Source organism: Hemibagrus wyckioides, linkage group LG22 (assembly GCF_019097595.1).
Source record: "Hemibagrus wyckioides isolate EC202008001 linkage group LG22, SWU_Hwy_1.0, whole genome shotgun sequence".
Classification (NCBI taxonomy): domain Eukaryota; kingdom Metazoa; phylum Chordata; class Actinopteri; order Siluriformes; family Bagridae; genus Hemibagrus; species Hemibagrus wyckioides.
The window spans coordinates 5,579,119-5,599,781 of NC_080731.1; the positions used below are offsets into that span (position 1 = coordinate 5,579,119).

Here is a 20,663-nt window from a genome sequence, read left to right on the forward strand (position 1 = left end):
ACTTCAGCAGTCTTATTTCATTTCATTCATGTTCGATCCATTTGATTCACTTCAGCAGTCTCATTTCATTTGATTCATTTTCATTTCATTTGATTCATTTTCGATCCATTTGATTCACTTCAGCAGTCTCATTTCATTTGACTCATTTTTGTTCCATTTGATTCAATTCAGCAGTCTTATTTCATTTGATTCATGTTTGCAGTTGCGTTTCATTTGATTCGCTTCAGCAGTGACATTTCATTTGATGTATATCAACTGTTTTGTTTAATTTGATTTACTTAACTTTTTTTGTTTCATTTGATTCATTTAGCATTTTTAGACTGAAAGGATTATTTCCTACACATGAGAGACTCACACACAGTCCTTTAGCGATGATCTGTAAATCTGCACCTCAGTAAACATGTCTTATTTTTCTGTTAGTCATGAAGAAAACCTGAGTATCCCTGATGACACAGATTTTAGACCTGAGATTCAAAACCTGACTGTTTTACAGTTAAGAAAGAGCGAAAGCAGCTGAGTTAGTAGGCAATTTTACTATTTTAAAATTTATGTTAAATGCTTTCTCTCTCTCTCTCTCTCTCTCTCTCTCTCTCTCTCTCAGATCACTCGGTCTCAGTACCAGAACGGTCTGATGGCGTCTCGCTTGGACAATTCCCCCCAGTCTCCCGACAGCGGGCAGATGCGCCCGGACAACAACACGCCTGTGGTGTCTCAATCTCCATCCGACAACACGCTCACACTCCCCATGACGGACACGCCGCCGGACGAGCACACTTCACTCCTGAACGAGCAGAACTGCCTGTCAACTCGCCAGTCCAATCACAGCACACACAGCGAGATCTGACACTCGCGCACAACTTTCTAACAGCATGCTTAGAGACTACCATCAAACACACTAATTTATACACACACACACACAGACTGTTTTTCCAGCCTGATTAGCGAAACCGGCAGTCGCCTGAAACACATACCCATACACCCATATAATCCATTTAAAATACTGATATCCTTCGGTTGTACAAAGTTGCCAAAATAAAGGGCAAGAACTGGATGGAGGAAGAGAAAAAAACGGCGTGATTGCACTGAGAAGTTTTGTCTGGATGAAGCGCCTGGACTGAGTAGTTTTGGAGCAAACAATCCATCTGGGCATTTTAAAGACTGATTTTTTAATTTTTATTTTTAAAGAAAGATTTGTTTCGAAATGAAAAGTTTTATTGTCTGGTTTTTCAAAGCAACATGGGAGCAGTTGAGGAGAAAAGCAGTTGACATCAAATGTGAAATAAGAGGTCCAGCTAGACCGTAGATTACAGGAATATTCCAGCGTTTCTTCAGATTAATCTCTATCCACTGCATGTCTGGCATACGTGTGAGGAGTCTCAATGCGGAAAACCTTTATTTATATAAAGTTGTAAAAATTAAGCTCTAAATTGATTGTTTTTGGTTTACGTTTTAAAACAGTTTTGGATAAGCGAGAAGGGGTTATGTGTCGACAAAGTAGATTAATATCCTCCCTAAAAGTCAACACTTTCTCTAATGTTCTTTTTATTATTTTTTTTAAGTACCAGGAAATGAGTTAAAATTCTTGACTGCAGTAATCTGGCCTGTGCTACAGATGTCTGAGGAAAAGATTAAGTAGAAAGCACTGAGGCTTGAGGCTATTTTCTAGAGTCATGTGTTGTCATGCTCCGAGTTGTGTGCGTGCGTGCGTGTGTGTGTGTGTGTGTGTGTGTGTGTGTGTGTGTGTGTGTTCATGCTCTGAATGAAGAATCTTCAATCTTAATCTCACCAAAATCCAAGATGTATCTCAGGGAAGACACTAAAGCACCACATCTATAATCTATATGTTAAATGATTCTCTGTTTTTCATCATAGAACAAGTGACCAAAAAAAAAAAAGAAAAAATAGAGAGAAACTAAAGCATGTGGAAATTTCATCTCGTATCGAGTCCATGTATTCGCCTACTGTAAGTGAAGGGTTTTTTTTTTTTTTTTTTTTAAATGGTTTTCGCTTATGTCTAAAGTGAATCACTGTCAAAATCGTGAGTCTAAACGCTGACTCCATAATTGTTTGGGTTTTGTGTTATTTCTTATTTTTGAAAGTGAGCAATGCTGTGTCAGAGAAAATGATATTCTATCCAGTTTCAGTCTTGCAAAAATGAGCTTTAAGAATGGTTCAGTTTTTGAACTTGAAAATAACCCTACCAGACACACTCATATACATACATACACACACACACACACATACACACACATGCACACATGTATACTGTATTTATTTGACGTATAAATTCAAGTTGTATATTTTCTTGTGAAATGTACATTTTGTCTTCTTTTATTTTTCTAATTGTGTTTTATGGTTCTTGCCTTCAGAACATATATTTCAGATCAACAGCATGTCTCGGTACTGATTTATCACATTGTGTCACATTTCTGGTCCATTTAAAAGACAATCCGTAGTCCCATCCAAGCCAAAAAAAAAAATTTTATTTATACAAAATTGGCTCCCAAGAGTCCTGGGTATAATTATATGGGTTTTTGTTTTTTGATGATGTTAGCTTTTCTTGTTTTGTTTGTGTTTAAGATCTGGTTCTTTTTTTTTTCCACTGTGAGGATTTTATTTTGCTTTATACCAAATCTGGAAAAAATAACACATCTTTAACAACCTGTATGCAGGGCAACAGTGTTAGCCAAATAAATATCAGAAAACTGATATCTTCTTCATGATCTTTGATATCTGTTCATCAGAAAAAGAGAGAGAGAGAGAGAGAGAGACAGCCATTCGATTTTCACTGCTTCATGGGTTTTGTGGGTTTTAAGCCACGATTGTGAAAGATGCTGCTAGATTTCTAGGTTGTTGTCTGTTGTCTGTTTTGATGTTTGTTCTCACGAGGTTGATATATGATGATTTATTAAATTAGTTTTCAAGAATTGTGAAATACTTTATTACACTCTTAATCCTTCAGGATTTTTACTCTTGCAGCTCAGTACTAAATGATTTAGCTATGGTTTAACTTAGTTTAGCTAAGTGTCGAGTGAGCTGGACCAATAGACAAATAACACAATCATTTATCTTATTTCAAGACATTTATTTATTGTATCAACATAGATAGATAGATAGATTTTCATTTATGTATGCAAGTGCCTTGCATAAGTATTTACCTTGGAGATTTCAACATTAAGTGTAAAAACATTTTTAATCAACAGTTTCTGAAATTCATGAACCTACAGGAAATTCTCAGTAAATGTGAAGTGTGCGTAGGGGTGCCATTTTCACCCATCCATCCATCCATCCATCCATCCATCCTCTGTACCACTTATGCTACAGAGGGTCACTGGGAGTCTATCCCAGGAAACACGGCACATCCTGCATGTGGTGCCAATCCATCGCAAGGCACATATAATTTAACAGATGGCGATCTGTTGACAACACATTTCTTTCTACTCTGAGAGGAAACACCAAAAGTACAGGAAGAACAGACAAGGCTAGAATCAAGCCCGTAACCCCAGAGGGGCGAGTTGAAACGTGCTAACCACCAAGCAACCATGTGTGTATTTAGTTACTCACTGGCCAGCCAAAACATTATGACCACCTGACTAATTTTGTGTTGGTCCTCCTTTTGCTGCCAAAACAGCCCTGACCTGTCGTGGCATGGACTCCACTAGATCCCTGAAGGTGTGCTGTGGTATCTAGCTACAAGATGTTAGCAGCAGATCCTATAATTCCTGTAAGTTGTGAGGTGGGGCCTCCATGGATCGGACTTGTTCGTTCAGCACATCCCACAGATGCTCAATTGAATTGAGATCTGGGGAATTTGGAGGCCAAGTCAACCTCAAACTCGTTGTTGTGCTCATCAAACTATTCCTCAACCATTTCTTTTCCTTATTTTCACATTTCTTTGAAGTTGAATTTATTTATATAAAATAGTTGACGCTATATTGAATTTATACATCGTGTGTTCGTGTGCGATTGAATAGGAATTTATTTATTTATTTGTTTGTTTATTTGTAAATATCGCTTCTTGGGGAAGTTTTTTTGTTTTCCTACCTATATTCCGGCCAATTCATTCTCCTTCTCTAGGATTGGCTAGTGGTGTCGTGCTTTTGCGCTGGGATTGGTTAGTAGTTTTTAAGTCACGCGCAGCGTTCTGCACCGTCCAATCAGCGGGCCGTTTCAGAAGTCGCTGTTTTGTCGCTAAACAGGTGGGTTAAAAATAACGACTTTTCAAATCTTTGAACTGACCAATCGGGTTGAAGTGGGCGTTAACCCCGCAAAATTCAACTGTCGGTGTTTTGGTGTCTGCGTGCAGGCGATTAGTTGCTGATCAACAATAGATAAATAAAACATTAACGGATTTAATCGAAGAGAATGGAAATAAAAAATGAAGACCCGGCAAAAGTTTCGCGAACAGGTAGATTTTAAACTCCTTTTTAAAACGGATTAACTGTTTGTAACAAACTTTACTGTTGTTCTTGTTTGTTTTGACCGCCTCATGGTAGCCGTTATAAAATACATAATGTTCCATTTCCGGTCAGCACCATTCGTGGTTTGTTGTGATATTGGCGAGTTCAAATGTAGTCTTATTGTAATAAATGTTTTATAACGTCCGAATTAACTAGTAACATGTTAAAAGGTGGACTGAAAGAATGAGTGAGCCCAGAGGGTCCAGTCAAACGTGCTAACCACTAAGCGATCATATGTACATTTAGCTATTCACTGACCAGCCATAACATTATGACCACCTGCCTAATATTGTGTTGGTCCCCCTTTTGCTGCCAAAACAGCCCTGATCTGTCGAGGCATGGACTCCACTAGATGGAGTGCTAGAAGGTGTGCTGTGGGATCTGACACCAAGATGTTAGCAGCAGATCCTTTATGTCCTGTAAATGGATCGGACTTTTTTGTCCAGTAAATCCCACAGATGCTCGACTGGACTGAGATCTGGGGGATTTGGAGGGCCAGTCAACACCTCGAACCCCCATCAACACCCCGAATTGACTAGCTAACATGTTAAAAGTTGGACTGAAAGAGTGAGTTGGCTCTCGGTTTTGCTTTGTCCTGCAACCAACAGCTGTTTTACTGAATTATATCTACATTAAAAACAAGGTGTCTGTAGATTAGCTAGCTGTGTGTAATGTATGAAACACACGTTTCAGATTTCAAACTAACACTTCGTTTATTTGTGCAAAACAAAGAATACAACATGAGGTGTATGCTTATGTAGAATAGTGCAGGATTTCTCAAGCATTTTGCATCCAGGAACCCCTTTAATGGTCAAAAAAATCCTCCACAAGCTGTTATAAATCCAGCATTGATCACCATTTTGCGAAATTGTGCCTTAATATACCCGTCTACAGGAATAAGAGTGAACACATGACATTTCATGAATGTTAGTCATCATTTAGATGATTGGTTGGAAATATAGGGCGTTTAATGAATGCATTGTGCTTTAATGTGTTTGTGGGATTTAGAAGTTTTATGGCATGAATACACTGACCAGGCATAACATTATGACCGCCTGCCTAATATTTTGTTGGTCCCTCTTTTACTGCCAAAACAGCCCTGACCCTTCATGCACTGTGTATTCGGACACATTTCTATTAGAACCAGCATTAACTTCTTCAGCAGTTTGAACAACAGTAGCTCGTCTGGCTCAGGGGCAGTGGTGGCTCAAGTGGTTAAGGCTCTGGGTCGTTGACCAGAAGATCAGGGGTTCAAGCCCCAGCACCGCCAAGTTGCTACTGTTGGGCCCTTGAGCAAGGCCCTTAACCCTCTCTGCTCCAGGGGCGCCGTATCATGGCTGACCCTGCGCTCTGACCCCAACCTCCAAGGATGGGATATGCGAAGAAAGAATTTCACTGTGCTGTAATGTATATGTGACAAATAAAGGCTGTTTCGTTTTTGTTTCACACGGGCCAGCCTTCGCTCCCCACGTGCATCAGTGAGGCTTGCCCACCCATGACCCTGTCACCGGTTCACCACTGTTCCCTCCCTGGACCACTTTTGATAGATACTGACCACTGCAGCCCGGGAACACCCCACAAGAGCTGCAGTGTTGGAGATGCTCTGATCCAGTAGTCTAGCCATCACAATTTGGTCCTTGTCAAACTCACTCAAATCCTTACGCTTGTCCATTTTTCCTGATTCTAACATCAACTTTGGGTCTTTGAATTCCTTTTTTCTTTTCTGTTGTTTTCTCCGGGAAGGCAGTCATAAAGTGACATAGTGTTGCATTAAAATGGGGTCGAATTGGTTCTAACTGCAGTTTTAACTTGATTTGTGCTGTTAATGTGGTGTGATTCGCTGTGGCGACCCCTGAAGGGAAAAGCCGAAAGAAGAAGAAGAATGTGGTGTGGATTTCTTTAATACGGGTTAAGAAAACACAATGTGTGACATGAGAAAATATTCTTGAAAATATGAAAATGTTCTTTCATGTAGCGTCTTGCTTTATGTTATCAGAGTCTGCTGTGACTCATTTTTTCCACTGTAACCCAGAGCACATGAGTCAGATGTAAAACATTAATTATTATTATTATAATTATTATTATTATTATTTCTGGACTTTTGTATCACATATGTTGTTTGTAATACACACATTTTACAGTAGAATCAGAATTAAGCAGACTATAAGTTTAGGAACTAAATTTACAGAAATAAAAAACATCTAAAATTCGTATTTGCCTGCTTTAGACTGAATTGGGGTCGTGTTAGCCCAAAACTCCTGCCTTTACTGTATGCTGTCGTTATATACACTATATTGCCAAAAGTATTCGCTCACCTGCCTTGACTCGCATATGAACTTAAGTGACATCCCATTCCTAATCCATAGGGTTCAATATGACGTCGGTCCACCCTTTGCAGCTATAACAGCTTCAACTCTTCTGGGAAGGCTGTCCACAAGGTTTAGGAGTGTGTTTATGGGAATTTTTGACCATTCTTCCAGAAGCGCATTTGTGAGGTCACACACTGATGTTGGACGAGAAGGCCTGGCTCTCAGTCTCCGCTCTAATTCATCCCAAAGGTGTTCTATCGGGTTGAGGTCAGGACTCTGTGCAGGCCAGTCAAGTTCATCCACACCAGACTCTGTCATCCATGTCTTTATGGACCTTGCTTTGGTCACTGGTGCACAGTCATGTTGGAAGAGGAAGGGGCCAGCTCCAAACTGTTCCCACAAAGTTGGGAGCATGGAATTGTCCAAAATGTCTTGGTATGCTGAAGCATTCAGAGTTCCTTTCACTGGAACTAAGGGGCCAAGCCCAGCTCCTGAAAAACAACCCCACACCATAATCCCCCCTCCACCAAACTTTACACTTGGCACAATGCAGTCAGACAAGTACCGTTCTCCTGGCAACCGCCAAACCCAGACTCGTCCATCAGATTGCCAGATGGAGAAGCGCGATTCGTCACTCCAGAGAACGCGTCTCCACTGCTCTAGAGTCCAGTGGCGGCGTGCTTTACACCACTGCATCCGACGCTTTGCATTGCACTTGGTGATGTATGGCTTGGATGCAGCTGCTCGGCCATGGAAACCCATTCCATGAAGCTCTCTGCGCACTGTTCTTGAGCTAATCTGAAGGCCACATGAAGTTTGGAGGTCTGTAGCGATTGACTCTGCAGAAAGTTGGCGACCTCTTCGCACTATGCGCCTCAGCATCCGCTGACCCCGCTCCGTCAGTTTACGTGGCCTACCACTTCGTGGCTGAGTTGCTGTCGTTCCCAAACACTTCCACGTTCTTATAATACAGCTGACAGTTGACTGTGGAATATTTAGGAGTGAGAGAATTTCACGACTGGATTTGTTGCACAGGTGGCATCCTATCACAGTTCCACGCTGGAATTCACTGAGCTCCTGAGAGCGACCCATTCTTTCACAAATGTTTGTAAAAACAGTCTGCATGCCTAGGTGCTTGATTTTATACACCTGTGGCCATGGAAGTGATTGGAACACCTGATTCTGATTATTTGGATGGGTGAGCGAATACTTTTGGCAATATAGTGTATATATATATATATATATATGTCGTCATGTGCATAAAGAGTGCTTTAAGCATCTATATACAGTGAAATTCACACAGCCAAAATGAATAGTAGCTCTTATGTAGTAAAAGTAGCAAGTAAAATTTTAGAAGTAAAAGGAATATGCTGTCATAAAGTGACATAATGGGAGATATTGCATTAATGTATTCTAGCAAGTAAATATACTGATATTCTTTAAACTATGTAACAGTATGCGGTCAGAAAGTTTAGTATAAGTAGTCCATTAGAAACGTAATATATTTGATAGGTGGTTATTAGGTGACAGAACAGTTTAGACACGTGTCATCAGTAGATACTTAACATATGCTTGTTGAGTGAGCCTTGAAATATGATGAAATAGATGAAATGTTGTGTATGACCTAATGGTGTGTCAATTTACAGAGATACGCAAGCAGAAACTCGCAGAATACCTTGCAGCGAAAGGCAGGTTAAAGCCACCTAATCCCAAGTAAGTCATTCTGTTTATATGATTTTATTCCTGAAATTGTGACGCTTTGGTAGGCACAGTGACAAGCCACTGATTTTCTCATGTTTTTTCTTTCCCTTTAAAGGCCTTACCTAAAGAACAGTGCTGTTCTGACGAATCCCCCAGGAGCTGCGCAGAAATCTCGTACTGTAAGTTTACACATCACGGTCATACAGGAACTGGGTTCTCACACATTCTAGAAAATTGATGCCGCAAACACTGTGCCATATTTTGTCATCGTCTCCACTGCCAAGTGATCTATATGTGCTGAATTCGGTTCAGTTCAGTACAGACCTGACTGTACAAACGCCAGTTTCACACACTCGTCCTGGATATAGAAATACCCTTTATTTGTCACATATACATTACTGCACAGTGAAATTCTTTCTTCGCATTTCCCATCCTTGGAGGTTGGGCTCAGAGCGCAGGGTCAGCCATGATACAGCACCCCTGGAGCGAGAGGGTTAAGTAACAGTGGCAACTTATTAGTGCTCGGGGATTGAATCCCCGATCTTCCGGTCAACGACCCAGAGCCTTAACCACTTGAGCCACCACTCACTGTGGATATGTTCCACATTCCATTAGACCGCATGATACGCCGATCTTCAAACGTTTATAATAAGGAACGGAAACATTCTGAAAACCTCGGGCTTTCACTTATTTCAATTCAGAAGTGATTAGCTATTTGACAGGCCTACCATTAAATTTGTGAAAGAACATAAACTGTATTAAAGGTATCAATGTTTCTGGTAAATCTCATTGCTTTTGCGTTAAAACAGTTAAAAGTTGTTTCTTATCTTTTTAGTAACGATTGTTGCATCGATTTATTTCACTCGTTGCGGTGAGCGCTTAAATTGAACGTTACAAATCACCAGAACGTTACGTCCCATCCGAAGGTGTAGATATCCCTGGATTTGGATTTTTTGTTACCCTGCTTTGTTGTATTGCTGTGTGCTAGAAAAGCCAGTCATGTTAAATATGATATAATGGATGAGTAAACTTTAAGGGTGATGTCGTGTCAAAATCAGCCAGGCGCCTAGAACATTTTTTCCGCTCATTTTGTTAGTATGTGCATATCCAGTTATTTCCATCATTCGTGTATTACATACATGCTCCAGCTAGTTTAAAAATGTTCATGCAATTAGATGATGAAATTCCCACTATCACTTCATTGCCCGTGGCTGCGTTCAGCGCAATACCAACTGGTGAATACCAGTTTTCTGACATCATTTACAAATAAATCTCTTTGTGTAGAGATTGTAAATGAGGCCTGTTGCTTGCATCATGGCAGTACACATGGAACTGAAGCAAGTTGGTTAGATTGCTCCCTTACAGCTATTTGGAAAGATAGAGTTATTGTAATTTGAATGGTTTTGAATTTGCATTTTCTTTTGTCCAAACATACATTCATGATTCTGGTTAGATAGAAATTCAAGGATGTTTAGTGATTACCATGTATTATTGTTGCTAAATTTATACAGTCACAACTGCATGATGTACACAAACACACACACACACACACACACATACTTTTAATGTTTTTGTATGATGAGAAAAAGCAGAATGTTTCAGAAAGTTCCTAGATACTGGTTCTAGTAACTCAAGAAACTTATTATTTTCTTCTGGAAAAAAAGGAATCTCCAAAAATAATACGGCTGACAGAACTGATGGACACACTACATTTAGAAAAAAAGACTCTAAAAAATTTGGTCACCATTTATGTCTTTTCTGCAAACCTGTGTTTAATATGCTTCTGATGCCTACATTACCTGCTTTTATAGCTGGTCAGCACTTGTCTGTAGGGTTTTTGGAAGTGATGTGTTTCCCCTTTAGTTATTTCTGATGTTCTTTCATGCATATCTGTTAGAATGTAAGTTCCACTTATTTGCAGGTGTTTTATTTGTCTACATTTAAAAATATTCGTATTCCTAATAAAAATATGTAAACAGGTAAACAAGTAAACAGATTTTTTAGAGTGCAAAACCACTTTAAGAAGCTATTTCACAAGCTATTTGACAGAGCATTATTTTTCCTCCTTTTTTTCCTCCAAGGTCATAAAAGGAAAGGAGAATACAGCCCCCAGTGTTACGGGTGCCAAAAAAGACATACCAAAAGAGAATGTACTGGCTGTTCTTACACGTCTCCCCCTAAGAGCCACCATTTCCCAAACAGCCTCTCAGCAGGCGAGAACATACTGCAAAACAGCTTGCGCAGTTAGAAATGCCTCTATCAGAGAACAGCAAATAAAACCAGCTCTATACAGAAATGTCACAGCTCAAAAGCAAAACAAGACTGTTAAGAAGGGTCAAGTGTCTGTGTCCAGCCAAGCACAAGCTCTTCCCACGTCTACATTGAATGCACGTGCAAGCATCGTCAAAACAGACCTTCAGATAAGGAGTTTGGTCACTGGTTCAGAAAAGGTGGCTCAGAAATCTCAGATCAGTTGTCCCACAGTGAAAGAGCGCCGAAGCAACACTGTTCCAAGCTATAGAGACTCTAAATCTTTAATTAGTAAACAGGCCACAGTGACCCTGAAGCCAGCTGGGGGAACTAGCAATTTCAGTAAAACAAAAACTGATTTGAAGAAAACACTGAACAGATGTCCCGTAGCAGACAGATCAGCCAAGACACAAATAATTTCCCAAGATACACGATTACCAAACAAGGTGGGAAATAAACCAGGGCTTTCTCACACCCAGACAAGTCTTGCAGTTCCATCCAAGCAAGGATCCTCTCTCTTGTCGACTTTTAAAATCGAAAACGCTTCAAAATCAACCAGCGAGACTGTGACTGGTGTTACGAAAGCAGCGCCACATCAGCAGCAGCGGCGTACCACATTTAAACTTCTCTCCAAGCCCAGGGTTCAAGCCCCAGTACCACAGAGTCTTCCACGCCCACCCAAGCCGTCCAGCCTGACCAATGGGTCGAAGGTGCAGCCAAAGACTCCCAAGTCAACATTCAATCCTGGGACAAATGGCGTCAGGACGGTCCCCCTGGACAATAGTAATAAACCAACCACTGCTCAAGAAGAGAGACTGTGAGTCGCTATGAAACGTTTTATATTGACTAAAATAAGACTGGGCAATATGGAAGTAATATGTTACTTTCACTATACTCAATTTATATCACAATATTGAAGGTTAATAACAGTGAGAGCTAGCCCAGAAAGACGATAAAATATGCCTTTATTTGCCCTCTACAGAATAGAAAAACAGGAACTTCTGCGGTTTTTGTATCTGATCAACACTTTATCGCATCACTTTGCAGTTACATGAAAGCTAATTACAAACAAATGGATTGTTAGTAGGCATATGTAAATAATCTTTTCTTCCTCTAATGAATGCAGTTGATAAAATTCCATTCAATACTATTAAGGGAGTTTTCTTCCTTAATTGTTTCTTTTGAACACAGCAAATAAGGCCAAATGTTTCTTTCTCAGAGCCAGGGTTCAGTCAAATAGAATGTAAATAATTTGTGTATTGTGAAAAAGCCGATGAACTGGAATATAAGATTGAAAGACAAGATTAGAATTGAACTCCAGTAGGAATTTAGTTAGGAATTAACACACAGTTTAAAGGCTCAGTAACATGAGCTGATATCTTTTTTTTATTAAACATTATTGCTGGCCACCACCTGCTTAAACGGTGTAGGTTTTGTGGTTTGGGATTATTTCTGGGAAATATTATCACCACGTCTCCCCATGTACTGTGTAGACAAGCCCTTATTATATTCTTTTCTTCCCACTACAGTGAAAGGTCAGACATCCTTATATTGGGTTTCTGTTTTTAAACATCCTATTAGACTCTGAGAATGTGAGAATTTATCACTATGTCAGTATAATAGTGTCATATTGCCCAGTCCTGTCCAAAATCACATGTTCCTATTTCATTATTTCGGTTTTTGCTTTTTGTTTTTTGCATTGAATATAATATATCCATGGTATTAAGTAAATTAAGGTGGTCCATTGGACAACCATAAGTAACAATATTTTTCCAAACTACAGCCGTAAACTTAAAGAGTGGCGAGAGGCAAAAGGCATCACGTATAAACGTCCGCCGATGCCTGTACAGCCAGCGAGGAGGAAGACGACCGCTCTGCCTCCTCAGGGATACTGGAGTAGAATAGAACAAGAGGACGAGGTCCATGGCTTTGTCTGTGCTGTTGACCAGTCTCTGAACGACTGCATCAAACTTCTTCAGCAGGTAACATGATCACGGTGCTATCAATATAAGAAATATGTCTGGCTCAAAATTCTAAAAAGCAGCAGAAGTCCAGTGTCTTATTCTGCTTTCTCTGACTCAGACACATGTTTATGATTCTGAACTAATTGCTTCCTGTGTAACACATTGCGCATTTTCTTTTTCTCATCTTCGTGGACCAAGTGAGTAATAAAACATGACGGGACATGCTGTCATCGTGGAAGATAAACATTGATGTGGTGGTCTCATACTACTGCTATTTCGCCACTATTCCTGTTTTTAACCTATTGATGAATGGCGCAAGAGTCACTTGCATTAGATGTGCTATAATTATAATATATATAATTACCTTTACCACCACTCTTATTTTTCTACCTGTTTTGAAGTTAATGAGACAAAACAAATCAGCTTGTCATGTTGCCCAGAAAACAATGAGTTTTGCAAAGCACTGACAATTAACTGATTAATTAAATTGACTGATTCATATAGAAAGTTATTATTTCTACTTCATACTAAGTGCTTTGAGCTGTGATACAATATTATACAGACAATAGAACAGGGCTGTGGTGTAATAAAAAATTCTTGACTGTATTTTAAATGTGCTTTAGGCCAATATTTATGCAGCCAATAAAAATGGATGGAGGATTAACAGGAAAGGGTTATGGGATATAACTCAGGCTTATGGAATGTGTTTTAAAAACTAGTTAATATTCCATGTCATCTAAAGTATGACTGAACAGACATATTTTAGTATTTAATAGTTAATTTAATAGTACACTGCTCACATTTGACTAAGGCTTTTGTGTTTGTATTGCACATACTGGTATTTGCTCAATTTAACCCTCCAAGCTCTTGCTTTATTGACATTCCTGGGCAAGCCGAGGTTTCTTAATCATTTTTTTCCCCCGCATAGCAGCTCACATGTTGATAGAGATCAACATATATACAATAAAGGCCAAATAAATATCTGCTACTCTCAGTGTTAAAGCAGTTATGTATAAACACACAGCGGTCAGGCATAACATTATGACAGTAAAGTAAATAAGACTGATGATCTCCTCATCATGGCACCTGTTAGTGGGTGGGATACATTAGGCAGCAAGTGAACTTTTTGTCCTCAAACTTGATGTGTTAGAAGCAGGAAAAATAAGCAAGCATAAGGATTTGAGCCAGGACCAAATTGTGATAACTAGATGACTGAATTACAGCATCTACAAAATCTCTGCTGGGAAACCTTGGGTCCTGCCATCCATGTGGATGTTACTTTGACACACACCACCTACCTAAGCATTGTTACAGACCATGTACACCCTTTTATAGAAACAGTATTCCCTGATAGCTGTGGCCTCTTTCAGCAGGATAATGCGCCGTGCCACAAAGCAGAAATGGTTCAGGAATGGTTTGATGAGCACAACAACCAGTTTGAGGTGATGACTTGGCCTCCCAAGGATCTCAATCCAGTTGAGCATCTGTGGGATGTGCTGCATAAACAAGTCTATTCCATGGAGCCCCCACCTCGCAACTTACAGGAATTAAAGGATCTGCTGCTAACATCTTGTTACCAGATACCACAGCACACCGGCAGGGATCTAGTGGAGTCCATGACTCGATGGGTCAGGGCTGTTTTAGCAGCAAAAGGGAGACGAACACAATATTAGGCAGGTGGTCATGATGTTACTGTATGGCTTTTCGGTGTACATACATACATATATGAGAGAGAGATATTCATGGTTCCAGGCATGTTATATATTGAGGAATCCGTCTCAAACTACTGCGAGAGAAGCACAAGATAATGCTTTGTGAATGTTTCCACATTCCACAGGAATAAATATTGCTTGCATAATAGGTAAAGTCACCTTTTCTTTTAGTTTTAAGACATGCTCTGCCATTTCCATCAATTGTTAATTGTAATAGACTCTGTGCACGACCCACTGCCTACATATTTACACTAAAAGCTTCCGTTTTAGTGTTCTATGGTAAAAGCGTGGTCTTTCTGTCAATTTTTTGATTAACTAGCGATTACAAATTTTTATTTATATATATGTATATATGTATATATATATATATATATATATATATATATATATATATATATATATATATATATATATATATATATAGAGAGAGAGAGAGAGAGAGAATGAGAGAGAGAGAGAGAGAGAGAGAGCACTCTAAAAAAAATAGGAGACCACTGCAAAATGATCAGTTTCTTATGGTTTTTTTTTCCAGGTACATGTATTGGTGAGATGAACAGTTTTGTTTAATTTTTTGTGAACTGCTGACAATATTTTTCCTACATTCAAAATATAACTATTGTTATTTAGAGTGTATATTTAAAGGAAATGACAACACATCAAAATAACCCATGATCATGCAGTATTTGCAGAGCTTTAATAACTCAAATAAAACAAAATGCAAATGATTTGTAAACAAATTGTGTTAATGCTTTGGCTAAATAACATTAAGAAATCAGTATTTGGTGGAATAACCCTGATTTGCATGCGTTTTGGCTCCATGATCTCCACCAGTTTCTCACATTGCTGTTGGGAAACTTTATACCACTCTTTTTGCAAAAAAGCAAACAGCTTTTTGCTTGATGGTTTGTGACCATCCATCTTCCTCTTCATGACATTCCAGAGGTTTTCCCAATTGGTGAACCCAATAGGGTTCAAATCTGGAGATTGGCCAGTGGTCTCTTATTTTTTTTTCCAGACCTGTGTATATATATATATATATATATATATATATATATATATATATATATATATATATATATATATATATATATATATATATATATATATCAACTATAGTAACATAACATTTTAGTATATTATGTTAAAATAGTACATATTGTAATATATTTTATTAATGAGTTCAAGAAGCTTTAAATGCCTTTGGTGTGAAGGTGCAACGTGCATCGCTATGTATCGCAGTGTCCCTCTTTCCATCACAGGGAGCATCAACCAGCTATACACAATTGCTTGCCTCCTTATGAACTACCACAATGACCCCTTGGTAAAAGCATGGGCATAGGATTAAAGACTAGACAAAACACTTGCCGTAGGGGACGGAGTAATCTGAATTTATTTGTAGATAATGTAAATATGTTGATTAATTGTAAACATTTTTAATAATGTGTCTGTAAATAAATAACTTTGATACAGCGTTTCTGTAAACATGTAAATATAAATATCTTTACTTTAATAAATTAAATTAAATTTCTAAACATTATAACATTCTAAACATCATAAAATATGAACAATAAATCCATCCTTTATTTCTCTAGTTTTGTCTCCCTACTCTCACACTATGTGGCTTCTCTGTCTTCCTCATAGATCTGAAACAAGTCGCCCTCATGCTGATCTCTCCTGTCAGAAACTGGAAAAAAATGACATTTATAGCTTTAAAGGGTCATACAGATCGTATTAACATAATAACATTAGTGAAACTATAAAAACAAAAGACTTTAAAAGGTTAAGTAAACAGAGCACAAAACACTGACTCTAAAAGTATGCACCGTCACAAACGAAACATTAGCTTATTAGACTGAGAATATGTACCTTCAAATAGGGGCGATATAACTCGAAACATACAGTTTGAAGCCCTTCTCCATTTGACTTGAAGGAGTGACCGGTGCTAATCTTACAATTCGATTGACATCATTCACTGTAATCCGTGGAAGTTCCCGCAAGCAGCGAGTGTAAAATGTAATAAAGGTAATAAACGCTTCCAGGCCAGCACCGGAAGTTGAGGAGCAACTGAGATTAAACACAGAAGTAGTCGTCCATGGAGTCTGACTGCTGTGCCCAATGTTTCGAAAATCAAATCTACAGATTTTCTTGATAATTGTCGCAGTCTTACTTTATTTCTTACTCATATAATATAAAAAATAATCACAAGCCCTCTCCATTATTTGTTTCCTAACAGGGGTGTCCTGTAGACCAGGTGCGAGATGTTTTGTCTCGGGTGCCAATGGCACAGAAATTTGCTAAATACTGGATCTGCCAAGTGCGCTTGATGGAGCAAGAGGGTAATCTTGATGTGCTGCCAGCATTTGAAGAGGCTGTTCGTCTAGTCAGAGAAGTAAGTACTTCCTGCATGCTCCTAAATTGTCGAACATGCACACCCATATCCCTTTCTCTTCCCTTTGTCCCTTTGAACGCCCACATCCCTTTCTCCTATTATTGTACACCTTTATCTGTCTCTGGTTATGGCATGAAGGAAGCCAAAGGAATGTCAGCAATTAAACTTTCAACATCTTGTTACAACAGATAAGCTTAACTGCTTACAGTGGAGTCTGATATTCAAAGCTTTTATATGACCTGGAGTTCATAAATGACCTTAAATCATGAACTGGGTGTAATAAAAAGCTTTATCAAGATATGGAGCAGTAGACAAGAACACACACACCTCAGTCATTTTCCTCATTCCAGTGGTTTGTTTTGGTGAAATTTGGGAAGGGGCACATGGACTATTGGAGCACTCGAAAAATGGATTTTTACAAAAGGTTATTAAAGGATATCAAACTGACGAAAAAAGAGAGAAATCATACCTTTAATTGAAGTACACATATTCAGGTACATGTGTCAAAAATATTGCTATAAAAACAGAACTGTTAATGCCTATATCCGATGATAGGGCAATAAATCAGATGTTTAAAAACTAGAGCTTTACGAACCTGCCTGGTAATGACAAGTGAATTTTTGCTCCTCATATAAAAGGAGGGTTCAGAGAGGCAAATATTTACCCAAGGATTGGTGGTTCGCTTAAGGTCAATACAAGCCTCTGAAATAAAAAAAAAAAGTTTTTGACAGCAAGCACTGAAGGTTATAAACAACAGAAGATACTCCCCACTCCAAAGTCTCAGTGAAATAGTGTGAGAACTCTTAGCATTATGGTCCATGAAGTATGCAGAGAATTTAAATGGAAACCAGGCATCAGGCATTAAAGTTAGGTTGCAAAACCTACCAGTAAATGACATTTTCTTCTATCAAAATACATCATGACGGGAGGTTTTTTGTTTTGTTTTGTTTTCTTCATTGCTTATTCAACTGAAATGTACGATTTCTAATTTAGACATTTGTTCATAATCTTATTCACCTGTCCTTACGGAGGATGCCGGTCATTCTGGAGCAGACTGTATGAGTTGTTATTGCTTCTAGATACAATTTATTTTATTCAGATAGCGGGTCGACTTGGCATATAACTATAATAATTAAACAATCAATCAACTGTCAACTATGATAAACTATATAAACTTTGTTAGTCATTGGTAATCTTACCATCCCAAGCTCCAGTACTTTTATCTGTTTCTTGGGGAAATAATCCATGCAGCATCAGCTCCTGTTTTTAGATTTAATACCTAGGAATATTGGACCAGTGAATTTGCATCATACAGATTTGAGGAATAAAATAATGCCAAGCCCGGTGAACACCTTTTATTGTAAGGGTTTAAATTTGATTCAATAACCCTATGTTTTTTTTTTTGCCCATCGGATCTGAACAAAAGTGCCTTATTCAGCTGGTTAATGATAACTTCTATTGCCTTTTTATTTGATTTTACAGCCTGTTGATGAACTGCGCTCTGTGGTTTTTGAGATCCTAAAGAAGAAAGAAGCAAAAGGTAAAATCCAAGTGTGTTAAACTAGGCGTTATTTTTAATAACCCTATATAGAAAGCTTAATCATCTTGCCAACATTTTTAGGTTCATCCTCAGAGAGAGAGAACGATGTAGGCATTGATGAAGATGGAGAACACAGTTACAGCTTGTGCACCCCTAAACCTGTCGGCGCACTGATCCGCGGAGAGAAAAGAGACTCGTCTGTAATAAAATACAAGATCACAGCCACTCCTGGGTATTTGATCATTTTCTGTTGTATACATGGGCATAGCTTAATAAACCAGATGCTGTCATTTATGGCTTGTGCACTGGTTTGGGTTTCTACCACGAGCTATTATAGGAATAAGGAATAAAAAACACTTACTGTTTTATAATCACAGCCTGCCTGTGGTGTTTCATTTTAAAAATACCACCTATTATTCAGTGGCTGAGTTAACCAGCACTGTTTAAGCAGTCAGAATCGAACCTTGTCGTGTATGACTTTTAACGTACACACAGTTGGGTCCAGCATAAGTTGTGCCTACGATCGTCTCCGAAAGTACTGCAAAGGCAAGGCGAGTTTTTCCAACACTGAAGTTTGATAGATTTTCATAGCTTCAAAATGGCTTGTGTTTCTGCCATAGGCAGCTCTCTGGTCTTCATGTTGGTGCAGCCTTCACTGATGAAACCCAGGGCTGATTCAAGATTAGACATTCAATCTAACAAGACATGCATGTGCAACAAGAAACACCTGTTAGTCAAGTGTTCTAATATTTTTGATCCTGTGAAAAATGGGTGGAGGCAAATAAAAAAGTGCTAGATTCTAGATCAGCACATCTAGATTTAAATATCAGGAATTAAATACAAAAAAATTCTGATCTCCTGTTTATCATTTGCTCTCATCTTTAGCGTATAGCAAAAATGACAAACTGGGCCTTAAGTTTCAAATGCTTTCAGAAGGGAATAATAATACATAGCCAGAAAATAAGAGGTTGATGAAATGTTTTCCTTTTGTTTAGTGGGAAAAGGAGCCAGCAGAAGCCAGGGTATGTTAATGGCCACGAAATCCGCTTCATCACTCCAGTGCGCCGTTCTCTGCGTATTGAGAAAACATCCTCCCGTTACCCAGCAGTCCTGCAGGAGTGCGACCCCTGTATCTCCTCTGTTCATGAACTCTTGGCCGAGGATGAAGGTCAGAATGGGGTCACACGTACAGCAGAAACACCGACCTCTCCGCTCTACGTGTATCGAGAGAATGAAGCCCTGAGGGAGCATGTGCAGATCCAACTGGTTTATGATGATACCGATGCATCATGAAGCCGTGGCAGAGAAAGTGCCGCTCCAACCGGTTTTATAACCGTTCTGATGCAATATGAAGCCGTGACGGAGAATGCTGCAAGTTCTACAATAAAATGATTACATGATTATCTAAGTAATACTGCTTTTTTTTTTTTTTTTTTTTTTTTTTTTAAACCAAGCACATCATCACTTTCACTGTATTGTGAAAGTGTTACATCCTTTTTTATTTTTTACAGTGTTGTGGGAAGAAAACCGGAAAGATATTACTCATAACTACATGCTTAGGCTGGTAGCACCCTAAGCATCATAAAGAAGACATTCTTAATGATTGTAAATCTTTTTTTAGAGACTGTATATGATATGGGATTAAATTGTGGCAAACCAGCATCTGTGGTGTTTTATTTATACCCAAATTTATTAACTTCTCTGCTGTTCTGTTTCGTTTTTCCGGTTTTTAACTCGTCATCAACAGCAACGTGGCAAATGTATCAGAGAATGATCATAAATCTATCAGAGAATGATCATAAATCTATCAGAGAATGATCATGCAATGATTTATCACGACTTGAAAGACAAGAGATAACAGTGTCGCACACCCACACAAGACAAACCTTGAGTCAGTAATAATTTGTCACTTCGTAAAGGTTTGAGGCACTCCTTGAAGTGTTATGATTTTCATGTGGGTGGCTATGACATGCTACATTTGATTTACATTTTAGAGGTGTATTTATAAGGTACACTTTATTTACAATTAAATACATTCTTGTGGTTCATGGATTGCTGGCATTAGTCCATTAAGGATACCAAACTGCTGTGATATTTATTAATAGTTGTATACTCGCAAAAAAGATACACAAAATCAATAAATGAATTTTTAAATCAATTAAGAGTGTAAGTATGTGTATATACATCTACTGTATATATACAGTGTCTCACAAAAGTGAGTACAGCCCTAAAACATTTTAGTATATCTTCTCAAAGGACAATAGTATAGAAATGAAACTTGGATATATTTTAGAGTAGTCAATGTCCAGCTTGTATAGCAGTATAGATTTAGTCCTGT

The 20,663-nt window shown here is 38.6% G+C and overlaps 2 protein-coding genes across 2 annotated transcripts in view; both read left to right on the top strand.

The window, feature by feature from the left end:
* Window positions 1-2,709, top strand: part of LOC131343292 (metal transporter CNNM4) — a 36,781-nt gene extending 34,072 nt beyond the window's left edge. The window contains exon 7 of the mRNA XM_058374854.1: window positions 602-2,709. Within this exon, the coding sequence (XP_058230837.1) occupies window positions 602-844 (243 nt within the window). The 3' untranslated portion in view covers window positions 845-2,709. The remainder of the gene's footprint in view (window positions 1-601) is intronic.
* Window positions 2,710-4,248: 1,539 nt separating this feature from the next.
* On the top strand, window positions 4,249-20,003 carry ckap2l (cytoskeleton associated protein 2-like). The gene is made up of 9 exons (XM_058374856.1): window positions 4,249-4,408; window positions 8,416-8,482; window positions 8,586-8,649; window positions 10,552-11,537; window positions 12,504-12,702; window positions 16,630-16,785; window positions 18,268-18,325; window positions 18,407-18,557; window positions 19,321-20,003. The coding sequence occupies exons 1-9, from the start codon at window positions 4,366-4,368 to the stop codon at window positions 19,616-19,618; spliced, it is 2,022 nt and encodes a 673-aa protein (XP_058230839.1). The 5' UTR covers window positions 4,249-4,365; the 3' UTR covers window positions 19,619-20,003.
* Window positions 20,004-20,663: the final 660 nt, after the last annotated feature.

What these genes read in the sequence shown, in the direction of transcription:
- ckap2l (XM_058374856.1), top strand. Translation starts at nt 4,366, where the DNA reads ATGGAAATAAAAAATGAAGACCCGGCAAAAGTTTCGCGAACAG. An exon ending in CTGCGCAGAAATCTCGTACT is followed by an intron (nt 8,650 to 10,551) that starts GTAAGTTTACAC and finishes TTTTCCTCCAAG; the next exon opens with GTCATAAAAGGAAAGGAGAA. An exon ending in GCATCAAACTTCTTCAGCAG is followed by an intron (nt 12,703 to 16,629) that starts GTAACATGATCA and finishes GTTTCCTAACAG; the next exon opens with GGGTGTCCTGTAGACCAGGT.